General features: G+C 42.3%; 1 protein-coding gene across 1 annotated transcript in view; it reads left to right on the top strand.

Annotated features, from left to right (window-relative positions):
• Positions 1-27,797, top strand: part of LOC127634916 (bone morphogenetic protein 7-like) — an 85,123-nt gene that overhangs the window by 43,148 nt on the left and 14,178 nt on the right. Inside the window, 3 exon segments of the mRNA XM_052114667.1 lie at positions 8,503-8,695; positions 15,557-15,705; positions 22,323-22,514. Coding sequence (XP_051970627.1) covers positions 8,503-8,695; positions 15,557-15,705; positions 22,323-22,514 — 534 coding nt within the window.

Below are 27,797 nucleotides of genomic sequence, written 5' to 3'. Positions count from 1 at the left end.
AATAATACTATGTGTGAATATCTTCAACAAAAGTAAACTATAGTGTCATTTATACAGCGATGTTATTGATTAATAAGGTCTTGCCAGTGTCCTAATTCTTGTTCACAATATACTGTTTCACGACATATGGAGTTAGGGAGCTGATTGAGATGCACCCCTAGTTACAAACCTTTAAAAGAACCAAAGACAACGCTTACCGATGAAGAGCCAGTCACAGTAGTATTTAATCACAGAAGCTGGAACAATTAGATTGTGGGGGAAGAGAATGTAAGCATGGATTCTGAAGATAATTACATAAACACAGATGAATTCTTCACATGCCTGGCGGAACAGCACATTTTTATTGGTTTCACTGAAGGAGACAGCTTTCAAATCATCTGCATATGAACGTTTTATGAGCTGCAGATATGTAGGAAATAATTGCAGCCTTTGTGTACGGTCAACATTTTTCCTCGCAAGTTTGTGGTGACTGATTGTGGATTGGGCAGAATAATTAAAAAGCTTTAAATATAAATTATGCCTCAATACTTGACAGAAATATGTTTGTATTGACTTGTTTTGCACTTATGTATTTGGCAGACACTTTTATCCAAAGTGTCACTTTCACTTTATGTATAAAGTGAATGCTTATGGTGTGGAACAATGGCCATACTGTGTATATTAAATGCAATAAAGTGTTAGTCCACCCAAAAATGAAAATTCTCTCGTCACACATTTGATGAAAAATAAATCGTAGATAAGAAGGTTCTTAAAATGCAAGTGAATGTTGAAGCTCTTAAAATCACAGTCAGCATTAATGTCATTCATACGACACCAGCTGTTAAATGAATGTCTTCTAAAAGCTACACAATCACTTTTGTTTGCGAAAAACATATTAAAGTTCTTTTTAAACTTCCATTCTGCAGCTGTATGCACGTGTGATGTAATCGCATTGGCATTTGAACTGATGCACATGCAATACAGCCGGAAGAGCTGCGCTGTTTACAAGTGAGAAGGAGGAGCACTGTACTTTAGCTTGGTTGGGTTTTGTTTAAATCTGTATTTGTGTCTGTTTGTTTACTCACAGTGGTGCATTTGTATGTTTATCCTGGATGTCTCAACCGAGATGAACGTGAGATTACGTCCGTAACATGCCAACGTGAATACATCACATGAGAGACCATGTGAAGTCCACCCGCTAGAAAGCATTGGATTATAGTTAAAAAGTACTTAAATACTGATCTTTTTCACAACAAAAGTAACCGTGACACTTTTTGAAAACATTAATTTAACCGCTGGAGCCGAATTAATTCTGTTTATGCTGTCTGTGATTTTTGGAGCTTCAAAAGTCGATTCACCACCCACTTGGATTTTAAGGATCGACTGAGCTAAGATATTTTTCTTCAAATGTGTTCTGGTCAAGAAAGAAAGTCATACACACCTGGGATATCATGAGGGAGAGTAAATAATGAGAGAATTTTCATTTTTGAGTGAACTATACCTTTAAATCTTTCAGTTCTTCCAGTAGGGAAATTCATTCAAATTGAGCAACAAGCTTTAAAGGGGGGAATAATATCACAATGCAGTTTTGATTAGGGGTGAAATATGACCTGGACACAATTTTGTTAGATCCATCCAGTAACGCTTTTCTCATCAACATTGAAGGACGAATTACTATGCGCTATCCTCCTACACAGTCAGAGTTGTCTACAGCACCTCCTGTACACTTCCCACAGCAAAACCTCTGGAATATAGGTCAAAACCATGTTTTTGATCAAAATAGACACACAATCTGTGCAGCGCCCCCCCTTGGTCCTGGAGGAAGTGTATGTGGTGAGATGGAAAAATGCTGTTATTTTTCTTAGTGATTGTGGGCAGCAAGGAAAAAGTCGAGATGTGGTGGATAAATTAAATTCAAATGACCGCCGGTCTACTTCAGGAGATATTATGGAAAACATTTAAAGTGCAGTTCGCAGCTGACCACAGACCACACTGAATCCTGACTGGGCCTCATGCAACTGTCTGTCTGTCTGTCTTTCAGTTCAATTCCAATGTTCTTTATTGTCATGAAAAAAGTTACAATGTATTGCCAAAGCATCTGCAAGGGTCACAAAGAAGAACAAATTAATCTGATTATGGAAAAGTGAAGAAAATGATCAAAATTGCAGAATTTGAATGAACAGATCATTAGGGCCAAATTAATTTCATTACAAAGTATCCTAGTTACTTTTTAGGTATTCCATCTACCATTTTGAGATTTTCAAAAAACCTACCAAGTATAATCAGAGACTATTTAGCAGAAACTGGCCACTTCTATTTGAATGAATGGGAGTAATTGGAACGGCCAACAGATGTAGAAAAGGAAGACCTCCCTTACAGATGACCTTACTGGTAATCTGAGGTAAAGAAGCACAATTTATGATTCCAATGTTGACAGATTTTACTGCTGATTTGAATTATGTTCTTTAATTGTAATTTTGACTAACCATTTTGGAGATTTCGGTCTTTCCCCATTAAAGTAGATAGTAGCTGTACTTGTGGTCAGTAACCCAGAGCCTCAACTGCAAATCAGTACAAATACCATAGGTTTCCAGAAATGTCTGCCTCTCTTTCTCTCTCTCTTAAGCTATCTTTTTCTCTATGTATCGGTAAGTGTTTTTCATATCTTCTCTGAAGGTCACAGCCCACCCTCTTTTGTGCTGTGTGGGTTAATGACAAAAGCACAGTAGGAAAGAAACGGATAGTACAGGTGGAAATGGAGAATCAGCCCTAATTGGAGCTTTATCCCACACCTCTGACTTTATCCACTTTAGAAATGTTAAAATAGTACAAGGAAAAACCTGTTAAATGGTGAACTGTTGGTTACCTTACCAAACATGGTAAAAAACATTATTTTGGATTTATCAAAACAATGCTGTCAGGATCCTGTCACTTTGTAAGTCTGGGTTTTTGTGGTGACAGGATCCTGACACTCTTGCTCTGTGTCTGTGTTGTGTCTCGTTTTTGTCTCTGTGTGAGCGCATGGCTTCGGGTTGTGGTTTCCCTTCCGCGCGCTCTTCGGTCAGTCTTGTGTTTCATGTTCAAAGCATGGTGTCTGGACCCTGGTACAGTTTCGGTTCTGGTGTCGGGTTCCGGACACTCATGCTCCATGTCTTATCTTTTGTTGGCATTAGTGCATTGCTCTTATGTCATCTTGATGGCATGCACTCACATCAATTGTTTATGTCTGTCTTTCACGGGTGTGCTTCGCGTTGCGCTCGCTTTGCGCTGCGCGTCCAGGTCGCTAGACGTCTGCATGTTGTGCTGGAGTTCGGTCACTTCTGTCTTAGTTGTCGGTTTTATTAGTGGCTGAGCTCTCGTATAGGTGTCTCGTCTGGTTTTGTCGCCTGTTGCGTGCATCGCGTGGTGTTAGCCTCATGATGTACACTGGCTTTGTCTAGTGTGAGAGTGCATGGTATTGCTTTGTTGCCATGCATTCTCTCGTCCTGTCTGTCGGTTGGCATTAGCGCTTATTGTCTTGGGATATGCACTCATGCCATTCAGGTGTTTGTGTTTTGTGAGAGCATGTGGTTTTGTTTGTTTCTGTTTTACCTCCTGTCTCTCAGTCCTGCATCATACCCCACCTCCTTGTTTGCCCATTGTCAGTTCATTTGTCTCACCTGCCTGCCTATTAACCTGTTGATTTTTATCCCTATTTTAGTTTGTTCTCTCATCTTGTCAGTTCCTGATGGTTTTGTGTCCTGCTTCTTTTTGATCCAGCTCATCCCATCTGTTTTCTTGCCATTCTAGACGGTCTTTCCCCTATGGGTTAGTTTGTGTTTTTTGGCTTTGTTTTTTGGTATTAATAAAAACGTATTGATTCACTCTGCGTTTGGGTCCTGCCTTTGCTACTCATTACACAATGCATGCAATTTTTATGTTTTCACTGAAAACAGTATAGAATATTTCCAGAAGTCATTGCATGGTGCAACTTTCATTATTTCTTTTTTAATTATATTTAAAGCTAAACTTCTTCTATCCCAGCTTAATATATAGAGACTATAAATAAGACATTCTAAAGTTTATTTTCCTGAAAAGTGTAAACACTGGCTCTTTGGTGCTATCAAAACACTGCTCTGATTTCGCGATTTCACTGTGAGATGTCTGTCCAAAATGCCACCCTGTTCTGCCTGAAAGGTTGGGAATATATATATATATATATATATATATATACACACAAATATATCTTGTTGTGTGTCTCTCTCCATGGACCTCTGTTATTACGTCCTCACTTTTATTGTTACCATGTGGGAGAAGTGTATCTGTGAAGAGGTTGAAGAACGCCAACACAATGAACACTCAACACTTTCCACTTTGTCTCACTTAAACATCTTTTCTCAAGCAAAACTGTGCACTTTCCATTACCTGTTCAGTATGTGGCCTCACAGTTATTGTTATGGTTTCTCTCTGGGTCTGTTGCTGAAAAACCAGTTGTATCAGATCATATGAGTTCTGTGGTTTTGGTTGTGTTTCTTACTGTCACTGCCAAGTCCTTCATATATGTATAATCTATCATTCAGCAAGCCTCATTCATTTTCCATTATCCTCTCAACAAGTCAACAGCACTTTCTGAAGACACGTTTAGAACACTTGACCAGTTGGGACCTCTGCAAATTTCCGCTTTTATATAGTTTTGACGAAGGCAATGAAAGCTTATGAAAACATGAGAATTGTATTGGCAGAGTATAATATATATTCAAGGGGAGTCTGATTTCAATGACCATCTGTTTTTAACGAATGTAAATGGGCCAAAGTAATTTGTAGACCATATTTAAAGACCACCTTTAAAGAAATAGCTTGACAATCACAATTTTATGTCATGTGTTAATATATTTCCAATAGAAACAGAGATTTTTTTGTATGAGGTATCATAGGGCTTATCTCTTTTGATTTAAAAAGCCAATAAGGTTTACGGTAGTTATGTCACATCCATGTACCATGATTTGCTACTTGCTAGTAGGATGTAGATGATATTGGGGGATGAACATTCTCATTCTAGAGAGTATTTGATAGGACAAACATTTGTGTGGTGCAAAGTGAGTCATTATTTTTCGTCTGTAAATTTTAAATGCGTAATTTTAAATTTGCAGTACGTTTTAGGAGTACATTAGCATGATCACTAGATCAGTGTTTCCCAAATTTGTTTTGCCTTAAGTACCCCACAGCACCATCAGTAAGGCTTAAGTACTCCCTCAAGAACACAAAACAAAAGGCTAAATATAATTTAACATTATCATTGATACTGTAATATCCCTGATGTACACAATAAAAAGAGGACATTGTCAGTAATGGCATTTATAAGTATTGTTAGGCATAAATATTTTTTGTTTAATTGCATAATTTTTTTATATTTACAAGTATTATCATCTATCTGTAAAACAAGTACTAAAACTGGACTGTCTCTTTAAGAACAGCTGCGGTTCAGCAAGGATCTCATTGTGTTTTGGTCAAGCGCATAACAACAAGCGTGGAGTTGAAAGACATATTATTGATGACAAATTGACTGCGTGGATGTCACATTATACAAGTTTACTCTCAACACTCAGTGCTGAACATGGCAAAGAATTAAAAGATCGACCTTGAGATAATGAGAGTCAATATTAAAATTGTTCAAATGCAGTTTAAAATTCTTCGTATATCTATATTTGTACCCATCCCTAAAATGTATTTAAAGTCATAGGCTACATTTTGTTCCAATTCTTTTTGAGTACCCAGTGAACCTGCTTACACGTACCCCTGGTTGGGAATTACTGATAGACAACCTCAAATCTAATAGACATGATCTATAAGACAAAAAGAAAATCCAATTTTAACAAGGCCTTTAATATTTCTGTCATCTCTGATGTTTTTCCTTTTGCTAGACTGACTTCTGTTGGTAAAACACCTGTGAAAGTTGTTAACAAAGAAGTCTAAGCATCGTGTGAAATGGCCACATTCAGACCTGCCACGCTGATGTGAAAAACATCACAAAAGGGACCTCTGGAAATTTGTCTCAAAAATGAATTACTTGGGCATATTGTGAGTGAGAAAATTCTGGTGTCATGCCATCAATATGTGAACCCAGAAGCTGGTACTACACTAAAGGAAATTCTCTCTCCCTACGGCTCTTTCTATTCTTCTTCTTTTTTTCTTTTTTTTGGTTGCAATCCCTTTCTAGGGGTCAGAAGTCCCTATAGCTGCTCCCTGTACTTTATTTCACCCTTTGCAGGTGGGTTTTTCAAGGTTAGCCTGTCAGTTAGAGCTGAGTATGTAGCACAAGGACAGGGTGTCCCTCAAGATTCCGTCTTAGGCCATTTTAATTTTTCCTCAGTAGGCATGCTTTTAATTGGAAACGTATGTATCTGGACAGCAGAATAGTGTAGCTCCCTGTTGGAAGACCAGAGATCATGGAAGTTTCTCCCTTGTGACATTGGAGAACTACTGAAGTTCACCAAACTGTGAAAAGGGGCAGTCCTTGCAGTCCTCCCCGCTTCACAGATTAGTTAACTCCTCTGCTAGGAGGGAGGACTGACATAGAAGTGTGTATGCCTCACCTAGGGAGGTATGTAAATACTGTCAGAGCAGGACACATTACCACGGGCCCACAAGAGGGGCATCCGGATGAATCTGTACTTACGGCAAGAAATACAGCTCATGGGCGGACCGTAGGAACCACAGGAAGAGCTGTTGGTGACATGAGGGAGGAAGAGGAGCACGATACCGTGACAAAGCTGTCATCTGATGTGAAAACACTCTGTGTTTTTCTCTCTGTTCTTTTTCTGTACGAGAGGCTGCTAGAACTTAAAACGGAACTGACATGAAGTCCTTTGCTGTGGGAACAGCTTGAATAAATAGAGAATTAGCATTCTACCAGAAATAGTGAATCATTATTACAGCACATGCATTGCACATCTGGACGCTCTGTGAAGTGGTGCTGTAATGTAAATGCATATGTATAGAAATTATGGGTGAATTAGGCCAGTCAATTATAGACCATTATTGAGCTTACATAGCTTACCACACCTTTATAATGTTAAGTTAAGAGTATGTCAATAAGAGACTGAAAACTGGGAAAATACGTGTTTTATTTCATATTTAGGGCTCTATTTATCCAATTTTCATGAGAGTGCTAATTCTAAGGGCAGTTTTTGTGCCCTTGGGAGTTTTGCACTATCTGTGGGTGTTTGCGTGCAAAATGTGTGTAATGTATGTTAATGAAGTTCTGTAAAGCGCAGTTTGTTAATTTCCTGAGAAATAGGTAATTGCTCTAAGATGTCTGAGAAGTACGTCTGTTTTCATTGCAAAGTCTAAACTCAATTCCTGCATTAGCAGTATGGAGATTCCACCAGCAGGTGATTTTAAGATTTAATTTGTATCAGTACTTTTCCACCTGTTGTCGTAGAGTGATTTTTAAGTCACTGCAATAGGGGCTGGTGGAAGACGTTTTAATAAAACAATATATATATTTGTGGAGGTGATTACGATTATTTGATCACTTTGTTATGTTAATTATATACAATATATTTTTTATTTGAAATGTAATTTGAATTTTTTCAAATTCTGAAAAAATTATTTTGTTTTGCAAAATCATGTTTCAGTAAAATAATAACATTTTTAAAATAAAATCGAGTGTTAGAAGTGAAGTGCGAGCAAAAAAAAAAAAAGGAAAAACATTTCTTCATCAATGACTGCTAGTAGATCAATTATATTAATAATACTTACATATTATTCTCTCTATACCTCTCTATAATTTAACGGAGCCTACATTGAAGTCCTGATGAGAACCACATTTTCCATGCGTAAAAGAGTCGTCACAAGAAATATTCCTGACATTCAACAAAGATGCAGAAATTAACTTATTTCTAATCTTGTAATTCATTGCGTACAGCCCATTTACACAAACAATTTCTTATGAATGTTCTGTCTTTTTTATATCACTGGTGCTTGACAGGGAATGGAATATATAATTGGACACAGATGGTTAAAAAAATGGAGAAGAACCTCAGAATTAAATTTCACTTGATCCAGCTATTCGCATGTTGCATGAGATTACACCAGACCCACTTGCACCTAGACTTAGCGCATGCTCGCACGAAAATACCAAAACTTCATGGCCATGCACACTGACTTGTGCTTTTGACATATCGCATAGCGCTGCGCTTGGCCCTTTTAAAATAGGGCCCTTAATGTCCAACCTGTAGCAAATGGTCTGGATGATTTATAACAACATCTGAATGATATTATATTTAATAATCAGCTGGTGTTTCAGGTCACTTCACTATATTATGTATTTTCTCATTGTGTATTTTAACAGCGTCAGCATCCAGGTCCAAAACTGTACTGTTACATCAAATCACTAGAAATATTGTTTTTCTCCCATCATCATAAAATATCGTGAATAAACAATAATCTGACTCTGAAACAGACAGTTGCTGGTTTGTGCAGATCTGCGGTGCACTAGTCTAACACATCTCTAACAGTGTTTCTGTGTGTCTCTTTGAACAGTGGAGTTTGACAGGGAGCTGTCTCAACAGAGAAGACACTATAAAGATTTCAAATTCAACCTGTCCCAGATCCCAGAGGGTGAGGCCATCACAGCTGCAGAATTCAGGATCTACAAGGAGTGTGTGACCAGAGCGTTCCGCAATGAGACTTTCCTACTTAGTGTCTTCCAGGTGGTTGGGGAACACCCTGACAGGTAGGAAAACAGCCAGAGTAAAAATTATATTCTGTAGGTTTGATAAAAAATTAAAAAAGTAAAATTTAACAGTACTTGGGTACTTGATATAATTAACAGTAGCTCACCAACTGTTAAAGTCATGAAACTGAATTCACAACCTATTTTAATTCTGTAATATGACATTATTCTGACTGAAACCATAAAAAACAAAAAAAGGTGTATGTGGATATTTCCATTCAGTTCACACAGGTGTCCTGGCAGAGTTACCACAGATGAAGATGGTAATAAGCTATCAAACTTTGTGAAATATTTTCCTTGAAAAGTGTGCTTTTGCTGAATTTCTATAAAATTCATGACAATTGCTTTGCTATTGTGTTATATAATGCAGTCATTCAGACATTTTAAGTGTGACTGAAAGAATGTTTTGAGTTCAATACAAGATCAACTCTTAATAATTAATCATTTTGATTACCACAAAAAAATTATCAATTTGATTATTTAAAAAAGAAGCAGTTACAGTGTGGCACTTACAGTAGAAGTGAAGGGGAAAATCCATAAACATTCAAATACACTGTGGCAGGGCGGAGGGTGGGGCCGGGTCGTGATCCTACACACCCGGTCCCTTATCAGGCTAATCAAGCCTCTGAGAGGGATAAAGGTCGACTGCAGAGGATCGTTCAGGAGAGAGAGATCGTTTACAGACATGTCCGTCATGTGTGTGTTTTGTCTTTTAAGTTTATAATTAAAATATTATTTATAATATCAAGCCGGTTCTCGCCTCCTCCTTTCCATTGAACTGATTACACTGGTGCCGAAATCCGGGAAGGAAGAGGGATACGGCGTAGTAGAGTTCTCTCCACTACCGTCCACCCCAACGGAGCAGCCGTGGCCATCTGCTGGGGGACGAGGAGCCCGCCTAGAAGCGGAGGACGGCCGCCGAACACGAGGGGAGAAGGGTCTCCTAACCGACCGCCTGGAGCGGTCAGGGCTGCTGCCAGGGGAGGAGGAGTCCCCTACCTGCCGCTGAAACGTGGCGGGGTCTGATATCGCCGACCGCAAGCGGGGAGGGGTTCGCTGCCGACCGCCTGGAGCGGGAGAACCACTACCAGGGGGGGCCTTCTGTTCCCCAAGAATGCGGCGGGGCGTTCCGTCCGCCAGGGGCCTCCGATTCGCCCGGAGAGGCGTGGCTGTTGTCCGTTAGAGGGTGGAGGAGTGGCCGAGGAACAAGCTACGGCGTATCGGAGAACTGGCGAGTAAGTGTTTTTTTTTCATCTCTCTCTCCTCTCTCTCTCTCTCTCACTGCCGCTCCACGTTGGCCTTTTCCCTCTCGTTTAAATTTTACAGTGTTTTTTTGGGGGGTACTACACTTGTCCCCTCCCTCATCCAGGTGGACAGGGATGACATGAGGAGTCGTGACACACCCGTTCCCTTATCAGGCTAATCAAGCCTCCGAGAGGGATAAAGGCTGACTGCGGAGGGTTGTGTGGGAGAGAGAGATCATTTACAGACATGTCCGTCATGTGTGTGTTTTGTCTTTTAAGTTTATAATTAAAATATTATTTATATTATCAAGCCGGTTCTTGCCTCCTCCTTTCCATTAAACTGATTACATACACATTATTTTAAAGTATAGCTCCAAGATGTAAACAATATACTATATATGTTAGCATGATTTTAGTATGATAAAATTGCTTACTAACCTTATCTGGCAACGAAACGAGAAACATCGAGAAAAATATGTTGGGGTTTGCAACAGGCTGAGGAACAGAGCACACAGTCCTCTTCTGCCCAGTATTTTTCTCGGCAATGTCCAATCTTGAGAACAAGTTGGACGATCTCAGAGCCAGAATAAGATTTCAACGGGACATCAGGGACTGTAACATACTCTGTCTATCTGAAACATGGTTGACCCCCTCGCTACCGGACACAGCTGTAACGCCATCCGATAACTTCTACGGATGGACAGGACATGGGGGGCAGTAAATCCTGGGATGGAGGGATTTGTTTCATTGATATCAACAAATGGTGTGACTCGGAACCTTACCACTCTGTTGCGTTCCTGCACACCTCACCTGGAAAATTTGTCTAGTATGTGCCGTCCATTCTGCCTGCCACAGGAGTTTACATCGGTCATCGCTACTGCTGTATACTTCCCACCTCAGCATGACACAGATATGGCTCTGTCTAAGCTACACAATATGCTCTGTGCCTATATAAACAAACATCCGGATGCTGCCATTATAGTGGTGGGGGAATTTAACCAAACCAATCTCAGACAGGTCATGCCAAACTTTTATCAACATGTCTCCTGTACAACTACAGGGGTAAACACACTGGACCACTGCTATTCTCAGTTTAGGAATGGCTACAGAGCTAACTCGTTGCTGGCTTTTGGTAAATCAGACCATGCAGGCATTTCCTTATGCCATAGTATAAACAAAGGCTCAAACATGAGGCTCCGGAGAGAAGGGTGGTGAAGCGGGGACCTAGTACTAATTTTCATCCTCTGTGATTGGGTTCAAGAGTTTCTCTCAGGTAGACCCCAGGTAGTGAGAGTCCAGTTCACCTCCAACTTCATCACCCTGAGCACAGGAGCCCCACAGGGTTGTGTCCTGAGCCCCCTGCTCTACTCTCTCTACACATATGACTGTGTGTCCTCTCACAGATCCACTACTGTCGTTAAGTTTGCTGATGATACAGTGGAAATGGGCCTCATTTCTAACAACAATGAGGTTGTCTACCTTGATGAGGTAGAGATACTGACATCATGATGCCAGGCTGACTGTTTCTCTCTGAATGTCAGCAAAACCAAGGAGCTGATTGTGACATTTACACCCGGCGGTGCAGAAGCAGAGCAGTTAAAATCATCAAGGACTCCGCCCTCTCCGGTAATAGCCTGTTCAGCCTGCTGCGATCTGGCAAGTGCTCCCGTAGTCTGATGGCCAAAACTGAGAGGCTTCTTCCCTCAGGCCATTAGACTCCTCAACATTGGACATGCCTACTTCACTTATATATATGCTATAATTGTACTCTGTGACACTGCACTTTTTAATGTTACTGCCACGTAATATACTCTGCATCTTGTACATTCCTTATTTATATAAATGCATAGTCTATTAAACTAACCAGGTTTACATTTCACTGCAAGTTATATATTGTATATAACTCTGTATGTGACAAATGAATAAATAAAATAAAGTTATAGACAATACTGGGATCACAGGGTTTGGTAATCATGACATTGGTGTTATAATATTGGTTATAACTTTATTAAGATATGGTTAGTAAGCAATTATAATCACATTAACATCATGTTAAAATGCATATCTTGTGACCTTATTTTTGAAACCCTATTTCAGTGTTTTTGGACTGGCCCCTTTAACTTTCATTGTAAATGTCTTATTGTAACCGTGATATTAGCTTTTTTAAAAGAATATATATATGTAGTGGAGTGTTGCTGGAACCTGGAACATTCCTTTAAGTGTCTAAATATTTTATAGGGCCACTTCTGATTAGGGTGTATGTATTTTTTTACTGTGATATTCCCTAAATGTTTTACTCTAAACCATATTTTCACTCATATTAACATTAATATTCTTTGGTTATTCTGTAGTGGTGTATCATGTTGCATTGGCTGTTAAACGAAAGCTAAAATACAGGCTTTATTCAACAGAAAAATATGTATTATTCTGAAACTTGATATAGAGGTAAATATTCATGAATTTCTGTTATTAAATCTGTTGTTGCTCATACTCTGTTTTTGAACTGAATAATTGGCTGTGCGTTTAAATGGAGCTCAAATGTCCCTCAATGAATACAGCACAGCTTGTCTGCCATGTACTTTATGCAGACTAAAGCCACGACCACAACGCACAACTGAAATAGCTTTAGTTTGGCGTCTAAAAAAGAACCCACCAACACACGTCAAACATTGACTTTGTGGGTGGTTGGAGGGATATCTACTTGAGAAATGCATATGGCATGACCGGTATAGTGTCAAAAAACAAGCCAATGACTATGAGGCTTGCAATCCATTCTATATTTAGCTGAAAAAAGACACAAAACAATATTCTGTACCAAAACTAATGTTGTTATCTTTGTAAAATAGGACTCCTTTGGTCTCAATCCCTTCATTTCACAGCTCACAAACTGTTGGAAAATGATATATTTGCTTTGTTCTTATAATGTTTAAAACATCTACTAAAGTCTCTTTGTAGATCTGTAGACACACATTTTAAAGGATTAAAAATGTCTTTTGATTGTTGATTCATTTCACACAAGACACTCATTTGTCACCACCTTCTGACATCACTAGAATTGATCACTGGATCATTAAATGGATCTGAATGAATTTTTGTGAACGTAATCAAAACACTCGAGTAACTTGGAAAATTACAAATCTCACAATGAACATAAACAGATAAAAAAATAAAATTGTGCACATTCACATTTGTCATTAATTGATTAAATAATTTATTCAGGACCAGCTTGTTCTCAGTCTTTTATTGTCATGTGTGAAACAGAAGCAAGTGCTCCACAAGATGCCCTTTATTTAATTTTGCAATACATGAATCTTTAATATACTACAAATATTAAAAGTAAATCATATGTATATATTAATATAATACATATATCATACTTTTATATTAATATATACTATAATATATTAATGCTGCACTTTAAGTGTTGGGTCTGTGTGAGCCACCTACTGACTGCTCTGTCCTCCCAGTTTTAAAATGACTGCTACGCCCCTGGCTTGGAATGGAATACTTGCATACCGCTGAGGACTGTCTGCTATTTTTTATGGGAAACATAAAGCAGTATGAAATTCTGCATTCTGTTGTCATCATGACATCACCCCTTCCTGCTGTCAGACTTTCAACCCTTGGACAGACCTCTGTTTTCAGTGGACAGGAGTCCCCCTACAGCAGGTGTCCAGATGTGTCGTGGTCACCACATATGCCTCTCAACTGGGTTGGGGTGCCGTGTGCTGGTTGTATTCCTTGCCCTGTGGAGGTTTCTCCCGCTAATTCAGGGAAAGCCCGTCTTGATCCGTTCAGACAGCACCACGATGGTAGCGTCCATAAATCGCGACGGCGGCGTGCACTCTCATCATATGCCACAACTCTCCTGCCATCTCCTCCTTTGGAGTCAGCAGTGACTCAGCTCCACCCCCCAGGCCCAGCTGATTTGGGACCAGTTCGTATGTTACAGATAGATCTCTTTGCCTCCCAAGACAACTCCCACTGCCCACTCTGGTACTCCCTAATGGGAGCCCCCCTCGGGACAGGTGCGATGGTACACAGCTTGCCCCGGGGGCTGTGCAAGTTCGCATTTCCCCCAGTGAGCCTTCTTGCACTGGTGCTGTGCAAGGTCAGGGAGGAAAGGGAACAAGTGACCTTAGTGGCTCCTTACTGGCCCACTCGGACTTGGTTCTCGGATCTCATGCTCCTCGTGACAGCACCTCCCTGGCAAATTCCCCAGAGGAAGGACCTGCTTCCTCAGGAACGGGGCACCCTCTGGCATCTGTGCCCAGACCTCTGGAACCTCCACGTCTGGCCCTTGGACGGGACTAGCAGTTGTAGACACGATCAACCAAGCCAGAGCTCCCTCTACCAGGCAGCTTTATGCCCTAAAGTGGCGCTTGTTCGCAAATTGGTGTTCTTCCCAGTTTGAAGACCCGCAGAGATGCGCAGTTCGGTCAGAGCTTTCATTCCTCCAGGAGAGGTTGGAGGGGAGGTTGTCCCCCTCCACCTTGAAGGTGTATGTAGCCGCTATTTTCGGCCCACCACAACGCAGTGGACGGTAAGACCTTGGGTAAGCACGACCTGATTATCAGGTTCCCTCCATCAGGAAATGGAGCTGAGCTCAGAAATTACACACTGCACCTTCAACATTGGAAAGATAGTCCGTTAATTGAAAATGTTGAATTCCAAAAATGTATGAGCGTATCATCATCATCATCATCATCATCATCATCATTATATATATATATATATATATGTACAGATTTCTAAAATAGTGTTATATTGATATATCAATATAACACTATTTTAGAAATCTGTCTCTCAAAAGTGAGAACAATGTAAACTGTATTCATCTTGAAATAATATGGCAAACATAATTTTTCTGTTTGTATGAGGATCCATCAATGCCTCATGAAAAAAACATGCATGCCAGGACTGTAGAATTCTGTTTGTATATATTCCAGACATCGTTTGTTTTCATGGACATATGGCCTCCCAAAAAAATCCTTCTGAGCCATATGTGATGGTCCCGTATGCATAGGCATATAGCCCAATTTTAACGACATCCTACAACAGAGGCAATAAATGCGATTTATGCAAACAAAAAAGGCCTTAAACTTCTAACTCTATTATGCCACTTAATTTAATGTGTCTATAAGAGGCTTTACAGTGGGGCTTTAGAGCGGGCAGCTCCCCTGTGGTCTCATACGGACCCCATCCTAGGTGGGGGTTGGGACTGGTGGCACTGAACAGTGTGAGTCAGCATTAGTGAAGAGTTCACGCTAAACATGATGTGTGAACCACCTCAGGGCTGAAGCTCATGTGGAGCTCCTCAGAGAGCGGCTGTAATTAATGAGCCATAACGAGGGGCTGCGGGACATTCTCAAAACACCTGTGTGAGCGACACGCTTTGAAGTGACCAGCCAATGAGCAACTGCTCACTTGCAGTGTGTAATTACTATAATGGAAGCAGGCCTCCCTGTAAGACTACTGCCTTTAAACTTCTGCTTCTTTCACCAACTCAAGTCCCCTTTTTTGACGATAGATAGATACATTTATACAGTATTTAAAAAGTAGTAGTTTTAAAATGTGGTAATGTGATGTTCATAACTCCTGATGTGCTTGTTTGCAGGGATGCTGATCTGTTTCTGCTGGAGTCTCGCAGGTTGTGGGCAGCAGAAGAAGGTTGGCTGGAGTTTGACATTACAGCCACCAGTAATCTGTGGGTGATGAGCCCATATCATAATCTGGGTTTACAGATCAGTGTGGAGACCAGCAGTGGTAAGAGGAGACTATCATGTTTACCCAATTTATATAAGTACAACTCATTCAGAAACACCAAAAACACATCTGATTATAAAATGTATGGATTATTATACATAAAATGATGTTGCCAGATTATTTATAACCAGTAGTGTCATTGATATTATTATGACATTACAGTTGATTTTCTGAAAAGCTGCTTTGGAAAAAACAAAAATAAAAAACTACACATATTTGACTTTCATAGACAATTTTGTATTTTTATTTTTTGCACTTGTAACGAACCCCGCTCCTCTAGTTCTCCCCACTTCATCGAGCTCACAGGCTCGCTCCCCGAGCTCACACGCTCACTCCCAATCACCCCCCTCTGGCTCTCATGCACGCTCCCAATCACCAGAGTATTAGTTTCACCTGTACTCGTCCCAATCACCTGGTTATTCGTTTCACCTGCAGCGCTCGTTTTCTTCCCTATATATATCACAACCCTTTCGTTTCACTCTTGTTGGTTATTGTTTAGTTTACCCCTTCGCTTTGCCAGCTCTAGTGTTCCCCTAGCTCCCCTGTCTATTCAACTCGCTTGTTTACCCGTTCTGCTATTCTGACTTCCCCGGCTTCGACCTTACGCTTTCCTCGACCACTCTTTTGTAGTTTTGCCCCGTTGCCATATCCTGATTCCCCGGCTTCGACCTTACGCTCCCCTCGACCACTCTCTTCTGGATTTGCCCTATTTGTACTTTTGCTTTGCCTGCAATAAACACAGTTTGACTATACATTGTGACTGTCTCTTCTTGTGCGGGTGACAGAATAACCAACCCTACAGAAGACAGTCACAATGGAATCCATTGAGGATCTCCGCAGCTCGCTAGAGCGGATTTGCACGGCGCTTTCTGCCCAAGGATCTACGGTTGGGAAACACGACCAAGCGCTCACGGCTCAGGGACAGCAAATACAGGAAATACTGCAAACGGTACGTACCATTTCCGATCAGTTTCAACCTGTTCCACCTGTGTCTGTCCCTGTACCCGTTGATGTTCCCACTGCATTTCCCAGCGCCGCGAGCTTTCAACCCCCCCCGAGCGGTTTGACGGTTCGTCGGAAGCTTGTCAGGGTTTTTTAATGCAATGTACTGTTTATATGACGTATCACCCCCTTTTAAGCACTGACAGTGAGAGAGTACATTTTTAATCTCACTGCTCTCGGGTAAGGCACGGCAATGGGCCACTGCATTGTGGACTGCCGAGAGCCCCCTTTTGACGTCATATGATCAGTTTTGTCACCAGATTGCCGTGGTTTTTAATCACCCGGCAGCTGGTAGGGATGTAGGCAGCCGCCTCGTGTTTTTGAAACAGGCGTCACGCACAGCCGCTGCCTACGCACTTGATTTCTGCACCCTTGCCGCGGGTAGCGGGTGGAGCGACCCCGCTTTGTTGACTGTATACCGCCTGGGTTTGAATGACCAGCTCCAAATGGAATTGGCATGTCGAGGAGAATCGCTGTCGCTGGAGAACTATATTCAGCTCTCCATCACAGTGGATAACCTGCTTCGCGACCATGCTTGTCGGAGCCCCTCTGTCGTCCAAGAGCCTGCTACGGGTCTCAACTCGCCTAAACTCGTTTCTCCCGAGTGCTCTTCCAAATCCAAACCCATGCAACTTGGTCGCGCTCCACTAACCCAGGCAGAACGAGCTAGACGGTTGACACAGAGCCTCTGCCTATACTGTGGCACCCGGGTCACCGAATTGACTCATGCCCAGCCGGTCCCCGGCGTTCCCTCTCCGAAAGCCAGGTGAGAATGTCTGTCTTTCTCAACGTTACCCAGAAACAAGTCTGCCTCCCGGTAATGTTGAGTTTTAACAATGTCTCTTTTTCTACCCCAGTCCTAGTGGATTCCGGGGCAGCGGGAAATTTTTTAGACGATGGCTTGGTCCAGAAACTATCCATCCCACTCAGTCCGGTCGTGCCACCTCTCAGAGTTAACTCTCTAGATGGGGCACCCCTCGGATCGGGTCTCATTTCCTTCCGGACCATGCCATTGTCCCTCCAGGTGGGCTTGTTTCACACGGAGCTCATCCAGTTTTTTATAGTGCACTCACCTAGAGACCCTGTGGTTTTAGGCCACCCCTGGTTAGCGCTTCATGACCCCCACATTTCTTGGCGCACGGGGGAGCTGTTGCGCTGGACCGACCACTGTTTGTCACATTGTATTTCCCTTCCGGTGTCCTCCACCTCCGTAGAGAGCCCCAAAGTGAAGTCTCCTGTCTCCATCCCTCCTGAGTACTCCTCCTACGCTGATGTGTTCGAGAAGACCCAGGTTAGTCTCCCCCCACATCGCAGTGTGGACTGCGCCATCGATCTCCTTCCGGGGTCCCCACTCCCTAAGAGCCGAGTGCACCCCTTAACGCTACCCGAAACCAAAGCCATGGAGGACTACATCGACGAGGCGCTCAGTCTAGGCATCATTCGGCCGTCCACCTCCCCGGTGGCGTCCAGCTTCTTTTTCTTGGGCAAGAAGGACGGCGGGCTTCGCCCCTGCATCGATTACCGGGCCCTAAATAAGGCTACGGTGAAGTTTGCCTACCCCCTGCCTCTCATCCAACCGTCCCTCGAGCAGGTCAGTAAGGCTAAGATCTTTACTAAGCTCGACCTCAGGAGCGCGTACAACCTTGTACGCATCCACAAGGGAGACGAGTGGAAGACTGCGTTCATCACCACCAGGGGGCACTACGAGTACTTGGTGATGCCGTACGGCCTCGCCAACTCCCCCTCGGTGTTCCAGTCATTCATGAACGACGTCTTCCAGGACATGCTAGACCTCTTCCTCGTCGTCTACATCGACAACCTTTTAATTTACTCCTCCACACTCTCTGAACACACCGTTCACGTCTCGAGAGTGTTACAGAGACTGCGAGAACACAACCTGTTCGTGAAGGCAGAGAAGTGTGCCTTTCACCGCCCCTCCGTCTCCTTCTTGGGCTAAGTCTTATCTGCTGGAACTATGGAGATGGAGACCGACAAGGTTGCCGCAGTCCTGTCCTGGCCCGTGCCCAGCACGCTCAAAGAACTCCAACGATTCCTGGATTTCGCCAACTACTACCAGCGTTTTATTAGAAACTTCGGCAAGATCGCCGCACCCCTCACGTCCCTGACCCGAGGCAACCCGAAGTTCCTCACTTGGAACACACCCGCCCAGCAGGCCTTCCAGGCCCTAAAGGAGGCCTTTACAACCTCCCCAGTTCTCCAACAACCCGACCCCACTCTGCCGTTCGTGGTAGAGGTGGATGCCTCAGAGGTGGGGGTGGGAGCTGTACTCTCCCAACCACACGGGACTCCCGCCAAGCTATACCCTTGCGCTTTCTATTCCCATAAACTGTCCTCCCCCGAACAGAACTACGACGTTGGGAATAGAGAGCTGCTGGCCATCAAGCTAGCCCTGGAGGAGTGGCGTCACTGGTTGGAGGGCTCTAGGTTCCCTTTCGTCATTTTCACTGACCATAAGAACCTGGAGTACCTCCGCTCAGCCAAGAGGTTGAACCCTCGACAGGCCAGGTGGGTGATGTTCTTTACCCGCTTTAACTTTTCTGTCACTTTTCGCCCGGGCTCCCAGAACATCAAAGCTGACGCCCTCTCTCGTCTCTTCGGCCATGGCTCAGAACCCCCGGGGTCGGAGACAATCCTCCCCACGTTGTGCGTCGTCACACCCGTTAGGTGGGAACTGACGGAGGCCATCCTGCAGGCTCAAGGCGACGAGCCCGCGCCTCCTCAAACGCCCCCCAACAAGATGTGTGTACCCACCATTATTTGCCCCCAGCTCATGCAATGGGTTAACACTTCCCTCTGTTCTGGCCACCCGGGGATTACCCGTACTACCGAGCTCCTTGCTAGGAGATTTTGGTGGCCCTCGCTCAAGGACGACGTCCACGACTACGTCCTCTCATGTCCGGTCTGTGCCCAGTCCAAAACACCTCGTCACCTTCCCGCAGGACTCTTCCAACTGTTACCTATCCCTGACCGACCATGGTCCCACATCGCCATGGACTTTATTACCGACTTGCCCCCCTCCGACGGCCGGACCGAGATCCTTGTGGTAATAGACCGTTTCTCCAAAATGTGCCGCCTGATTCCCCTACCCGGGTTACCCAACGCGACATAACTGGCTGACCACATGATCACCCACATCTTCCGAAACTTCGGTATTGCCGAGGAGATCACTTCGGATCGGGGTACCCAGTTCACGTCTCGCTTCTGGCGGGCCTTCAGTGACAGACTGGGTATCCAACTCAACTTCTCCTCGGGATACCACCCCCAGACCAATGGCCAGACCGAGCGTCTCAACCAGGAGATTGGCAAGTACCTGCGAGCCTACTGCGCCCAGACCCAAGGCAGCTGGCACACCTATCTCCCCTGGGCCGAATACACCCAAAACAGCCTGGTCAGCTCTTCTACTGGTCTTACCCCTTTCCAGTGCATCCTGGGCTACCAACCACCCCTTTTCCCGTGGGAAGCGGATCCCAGTGACGTTCCGGCGGTGGATGCCTGGGCCCAAAGATGTGCCCAGGTCTGGAGAGCCACCCATGACCGGATTCAACACTCCACCCAGACCCAGAAGGCTAAGGCAGACCGCCGACGCCGTCCTGCACCCCTGTTCCATCCGGGCCAAAGGGTTTGGCTCTTGACCCGAGACATCCGCCTCTGTCTCCCATGTAAGAAGCTAAGCCCCAAGTATGTCGGCCCTTTTAAAATTATTAAACGTATTAACCCAGTCACTTACCAATTACTTTTGCCACCCCGCTACAAAATTTGTCCTGTGTTTCATGTTTCCCTTTTGAAGCCCGTGTTCTATAGCCCCATGTTCCCGCCCACAGCAGCCCAAACACCCCCTCCACCACTCGATGTCGGTGGTCAACCCGCCTATACGGTCCGGGCCTTGCTAGACTCCCGACGTCGGGGTGGCGAGTTGCAGTATCTGGTCGACTGGGAGGGCTACGGACCTGAGGAACAGTCGTGGGTACGATCGAGAGATGTCCTGGACCAGGCTCTCAAGCTAGACTACCATCGCCAACACCCAGAGGTCGCGCTCCTCGCAACCGAGCACGGCCGTCCAGAGCCGTCCGTAGCAGAGGGGGGAGTACTGTAACGAACCCCGCTCCTCTAGTTCTCCCCGCTTCATCGAGCTCACAGGCTCGCTCCCCGAGCTCACACGCTCACTCCCAATCACCCCCCTCTGGCTCTCATGCACGCTCCCAATCACCAGAGTATTAGTTTCACCTGTACTCCTCCCAATCACCTGGTTATTCGTTTCACCTGCAGCGCTTGTTTTCTCCCCTATATATATCACAACCCTTTCGTTTCACTCTTGTTGGTTATTGTTTAGTTTACCCCTTCGCTTTGCCAGCTCTAGTGTTCCCCTAGCTCCCCTGTCTATTCAACTCGCTTGTTTACCCGTTCTGCTATTCTGACTTCCCCGGCTTCGACTTTACGCTTTCCTCGACCACTCTTTTGTAGTTTTGCCCCGTTGCCATATCCTGATTCCCCGGCTTCGACCTTACGCTCCCCTCGACCACTCTCTTCTGGATTTGCCCTATTTGTACTTTTGCTTTGCCTGCAATAAACGCAGTTTGACTATACATTGTGACTGTCTCTTCTTGTGTGGGTGACAGCACTTCAGCGACAAATCTCAATGTTCTCTCTTTGCACTGTCAAGCAAGTAATAGCCATTGCTAAATCAGAAATCAGCATTAATAATTATTTAGTATTTAATAGCATTCAGAGTAATGGCCAGCATCATCCAATCACTGCTAACCATGTTCAAATAAAATGTAGCATTACAATTTCTGAATCTATTTACTGTTTAACATTGTCCCATGTCTGTCAAACATGTCGAGTGATCCAAACATCATCTGCAGCCTGAAACTGAACTTTTGATCAGATTCTAGGAGTGAATGCACTTATCTACATAGGAAAGTATTAGGATGTTCTCTCACTCCCTATTTAGTGAATGACTTAACCTCCAGTGTGTTGTATGTCTGCACTGGTCTCAGAACAGTTCAAAATGCACCTTATTTTCATCCTAACTCCATATAAAGACACTTTTGGATGAATGCTTTGATTCTCAATGTGATAATGCACAGTAAATATAGGATTTCTAAGGGACAATATTCCTATAGTCCTGATCGTGCCTTTTCATGATAAATCACTAAATTTTTTAAAATAACATATTGGATGAAACTAGATACTCTAAGCATTTTAATTAAACAGTTTCCAATGTAAAAACTTAATGAGGTTTCTTACCAGATGTACTGTAGTTTTGCTGGTGTTTCTCCCAGACAAAATCTGCACGAGGTTAATGCATTCAAGATTTGTTGCTGCCACTTTAACTGTGTTTGTGTTATATTAACTTTTTAATGGATTTAAAAATTATATATTTTATTTGTTTAATCAATAATAATAATGAATTCAGTTTGATTCAGTCTGAATTGTGAATCGATTTAACAACAACAAAAAACGATTCAAATGTGGATGTCACTGTTATGTGAAGAAATGGGGATAATGAAAATGATGCACTGTAGATGCTTGAAATCTTTGTATCTAAAATAGGACTGTATTGATAAAAGTGTTCTTTCTTCTGGTTTTTGTAGGCAGAAGCATCAGTCCTGCAGATGCAGGGTTAGTGGGGCGTGATGGTGCTCTGGAGAGGCAGCCGTTCATGGTGGCCTTTTTCAAAGTGAGTGAAGTCCATATCCGATCCGTCCGGTCCATGGGCAAACGCCGTCAGAACCGCAACCGCTCCAACAGGCCACAGGAGGCATCAAATGGAATGTCTCATGCAGGTCAGTCTTTCGCAGTTTTGTGAATTTCACATTTTGTGAACTAAAGGCAAGGCAAGTTGAATACACACTTACCTGTATGGAAGAAATCCATACAGTTACATTTACAAGAGAAGGTTGAAAGGGATTCTTTAGTGATGTTTTTGTATCTGATTTGGTTTATTGAGTCCTGATCTTCATAATCCTGCAAGTTAGGGATCTGGATTCAACAAATCTCTTTAAGACTCTTTTGAGAATGCATTTAGGAAGCAGAACATATGTAACCCTGGCATCCTGTATCCTGATGTGACATCTTATACCAGCACTGACACTGTGAAGGAGATCTGGATTCAACAAATCTCTTTAAGACTCTTTTGAGAATGCATTTAGGAAGCAGAACATATGTAACCCTGGCATCCTGTATCCTGATGTGACATCTTATACCAGCACTGACACTGTGAAGGAGTCCAGTGATTTTGAAGAGAATGTGAATCAGTATCGAATCAAATCAAATCGTGAAATCAGCACCAATAAACCGCCTTAAGAATGACACCATTGAGGATAAGTGTCAGAAGACTTGTATTAATTAAATATGAACCTTTCTAGTAGGGACAGTTTTCAGTTTCTCATTATCGTACTGGTTTGGGGTGGTCTTTATTCGGTGAAATTGGAGGGTCAGACAGCTAAGTGCTAATACCAACAAAATCCAGAACTAATTTTACATGTGAGGCCTCGACACATGGATGGCCTACAGGTGAATAACTTGAACAAAAGTTTATGATTTTCTGAAGTGTTATCAGTGCATCAGTGTTATTTAAATAAAATAAAAACTGTCTTTGCAATCTTTCATCAAATTCATCAAAACTTCTAAAACGACTTTCTCAACCCCTCCTCTACAAACTCCTGTCAAATAGAGACCATTTTTCACCATTCAATCAGTTCCTGGTGGATAAAACCATGTATTTGTTGTGAACTATCCTGTTTGAATATTAGAAAAATGCCAGATTACAAAGGTCAAATTTTATGTTGACTTTATGTGATTTGTGTTTGTAAATGACAATACATTCAGTGCATATTCACTACAGGCATGATGGAATTGAAACTCTTATTGGGTATTTTAAATGTTATGTCCATGTGTGTCAGACACTGCATGTTTCACTTGCTTGTACAGTAGTGCTGAAACTCACAGCTCCTAAACCTTGCACGCTATGTGTCCTGGATAAAGAGTCAAATCTTCATAATTTGTTCTGAAGGATTGGACTTTATGTAACCCAAAACAATCAGCCCCTCTCCCAGCTCTGCTTGGGATGTCTGGAGCATAAATATTTACATTTGGAGCAGGAAGTTGCGAAGCCGTTGTGACAGCGGTTCCCTCATGGCAGTGTTGAGCGTGCATGTGCTGCCAATATGAAATCACTCTTAGAAAAGTGCTCAGTGACCGCCTGTGAGCGCAGCACCTTGACCCATATTCAGAGGTTCACTATTCACTATATTTCTCAAATCAATCCTGATCAGGAAAAGAGTTTTAGACTTATGGGGTGAATCTCATGAAAGCAACCATAATGAAAATAAATAATTATAAGAAGAAATATCATTCAAAATGTATACCACACATATAATAAATTATTTGGAAATGCACTATAGACCATTTCAAGGACTGTTCTTTGGTGATGTCATTGTTTCATGAACATTTCCTGCTATTTAGCAGAGATGGGCCACTTCTATTAAAATGAATTGGAGAAACTGGAATGCCCAACTGCAGCCATGGATGTATAAAAAGAAGTCCCGCCTTACAGGTAAAATAGCCAATCACCTTTTAGATAAATAAATTGCTCAACTCAAGAACGCTCATGCGCATTATCCATACAGGATGGGGAAATTACGTTTTTTTAGCATAATCTGAGTTGAAGAAGCACAGTTTATTATACCAGTTGCTACAGAACGACACGCCCATGTAGCCCATGGTGACTTTTTCCCATGTGTGATGGTGCTCACCTGAACCCATTGAAGAGCCACATCACTGCTGCCTTCTAACACCTAGTGTGCCTCTCATAGGGAGACTGGTCTCTACCTGCTGGCGTCTTTGCAGGTCCAGGAACTGAGCAGGGAGAGTCTGGTGTGAGTAAGATGCGCCACCGAACCCGCACCGCGGAACCCTTGTGCAAGTTAGATGCGATGTCTGGGATTGGAGCATGTGTCGCGTCCGACGGGCCAGTATGCCAGGTCGCTGTTCCCCTCAAGTGCCGAGGCTCAGGGAAGCTGTGCCGCTCGATTGAAGCTGCCACCCCACACACTTCAGACCAAGGAAGGGAGTGTGCCATAGCCGCTGGGACCCTGCCCACTGTCACCTGGACCTTCCTCTGTCTTCACTACTCTTCCTTCTCACAGCCCTTTCCACTACAAAGGCCCCAGATTCCCCTGTGTTTTTGACATATGAAATAAATGCTTCTCCGAGGACTGATGCGACACCCACTCTGTCCGTCTCTCGCTCACCCCGCTATGGCGTCATTTTTATATCACCAGGACTTGAATTTGAACAAGCCTCCAAATTCATGATCTTGAAAAAATACTGGGTGTAATTGCTGATAATTTTAAATATTTGAAAATATTTTGTGTGCAATCACCTAAAAAAATACATTTAGGTTGTGATATTCAAGTTTTTATTATTCAAGTGTGGCTCGCTTAGAACCTCAACCAAGGTGGTACTAAAAAAGGTACCAGGTACAATCCACAGTGGAAAAGTCGAGTTGAGTCGAATTGTACCGTGCAGTAGAAAAGCCCCATAAGATACACAGACAACTGAAATGTTTAATTAAAGCAGAAACATAAGTTATAACTCTGTTCTCCCTCTTCATCGCTGCTTGAATTGGGTGAAATGAAGATGTGTCACCTGAAAGATAAAACTTTAGAGAAAGAAAAATAACATTTTGGCTCTGGTAAGTAAACAGCAGTAAAACGTTTGCTGGCTTTTGTCACATCCCGTGCAGCACACTGTCTGAAAGTAAAGGGAATTTTGGTCACAAAGGCAGCGTGATCATATGGTGATGTCACATGTAACAGGTCAATATGCTCATACATTACCATGATTTTTATTTAAATTTTTTTGGTATGTGCATGAATTGAGTGTATAGGAAATGAATATAGGCTAATAATACCTGATTAGTAATAGCTACAGGAAATGACAAAGAATACTTTATATGCCTCTGTATTGTTATTCATAAGTTTTGTGTGTGTGTGTGTGTGTGTGTGTGTGTTAATATTTAAAAGAAAATGTGAGGAAGAAAAAGACTGACATTTAAGGTTAAATGACTTACGTAGTGATCACTTTTCTATTTTGATCTTGCATGCATGTATTACATGCAAGACAAAAGAAACTCACGGAATACTGCTGTCTAATTTTAGGAAGGGGTATATTGCAAATCCACATATTACGGAACACTTCTGTAAAGTATATAGCTGGAGCCCAGATTTGTATTATCATGAAGGTAACATGGTCTGCCTGAAAATAAACATAATAAATAAGACTGACAAATCAGCAGTAGTCTACAAATCTACATATGAGGTTAGACTATCCATCATTTTGATAAAGATATTAAAAAGTGAGATGGCATTCTAACTAAAGCAATCCAGACTGATGTGAACAGTTAGGAACAGAATGTGTTGTACGTTCTAAGTTCACTATATTTTCATTTAACACTAGTACAAATGTGAAAGAGAAAGTGAAATATAATTATAATAAATATTATCAAACAGCCAAGATGTAACGATCTGGAAGGAAATCACGAGAGCTGGATCTAGCTGCTGCTAAGAGTGTAATTAGAAATAAACAAGTGCAAAATAATGGGTAAACACTGGAACAAATAAAACATCCACAATGGGGAAACAAGAATATGAAGGGGGCAAACATCTACGAAGGGCACTGTTCATACACAGGAGGTCAAAACACATAACAACTGACAAGGACTGAACAGAAATCAAGGCATTATATACAAAAGACTAACGAGTTAATGAAACACAGGTGAGGAACAATGGGGAACAGCTGGAGGTGATCAGAGCAGGGAATTATGGGAAGTGTAGTCTGGGGAACAGATGACCGGGGAGAAACACAAGGCACACAACAGTGAATCATGACACAAGACATGCATCACACTTACTGTGATGGTTAAAGGTGGCTGTTGTTTCAGTCAGCCATAGCTCTGTATTATTTCACTTATTTACAGTAACAACAAGAGGTAGATATCTACCTGATTTATATGACCTTGGATGTAATGATTAAACACTCTGTTGTTCTCTGAAGGCATAGAGAATATACAGTATATATAATCTTTTTCTTTTTAGATTTATTATTTAATACTTCGACTACAATTTTAGTTTTTTGTTTTCAGACTTGAGGTAGTTTGATTACTCGTTTCTACTGGTAAATGTACTTTGCCCATATCATTATGAAATAAGGTTCTTCTGTTAGGTGAAGGATCCAATTTACTGATCAAGTTGATCATTTCTTCAAAACACATTAATAAAACATTATAATAAGTATCCCTAAAGTATACCTTTTGTGTTTTCACAATGTTGTTGTCACAGATGTTTAAAATTAGTTTTGAGCTGATTCCATTATTTTGCAATTGTCCAAGAGAGAGATTGCTTGTTCATCAATGCTTGTTTGCTCTTACTTGCATTCCCGGATGTCATCCTCGAATTTTGCCACCTGAATTTCTCAACCCGTATTCAACAACCTGAATATTGAGACCTGAATTTCATGACCTGAAATCCATAACTTGAATAAAAAAACTTGAATTTCACAACATTACTTTTTTTTAGGTGTATTCACACAAAATATTTTCAAACTTTTTCGATAACATCAAATTACACTCAGTCTTTCTTCAACATCATGACTTCGGAGGCTGTCTCAAATTCAAGTTCTGAAAAAATGATGGCATACCCTGCCACACAATGTTGTCAGATTTTACTGCTTATATGAAATATGTTCTTTGATCATAATCTCGATCAAGTAGATAGGAGCTGCACTTGTATGACATTTGTTTACACAGAAAAATAGCTGCCCAAACTGCCCAAGAGCCTTCCAAAGATGACCAACGAGTGGACTGACTTACCTTGAAAAAGAGACTTTGTTGAAAGGATCCAGAAATATGTTTGGACCGTTCTAATTCCTTTGTTTTTGTTTACATTCTTGAAATGGTCTATAGTGTGCTGTAATGTCACGATCAAGTGATTGTTTTGAAACAGACCTGATAACTCAAATATTCTCAAAGAATCAAAAATGTAATCAGAATCGAATTGAGAGCTTCA

This window comes from Xyrauchen texanus, chromosome 42 (genome assembly GCF_025860055.1).
Source record: "Xyrauchen texanus isolate HMW12.3.18 chromosome 42, RBS_HiC_50CHRs, whole genome shotgun sequence".
NCBI lineage: Eukaryota > Metazoa > Chordata > Actinopteri > Cypriniformes > Catostomidae > Xyrauchen > Xyrauchen texanus.
This window is presented reverse-complemented; position numbering and strand designations above follow the sequence as displayed.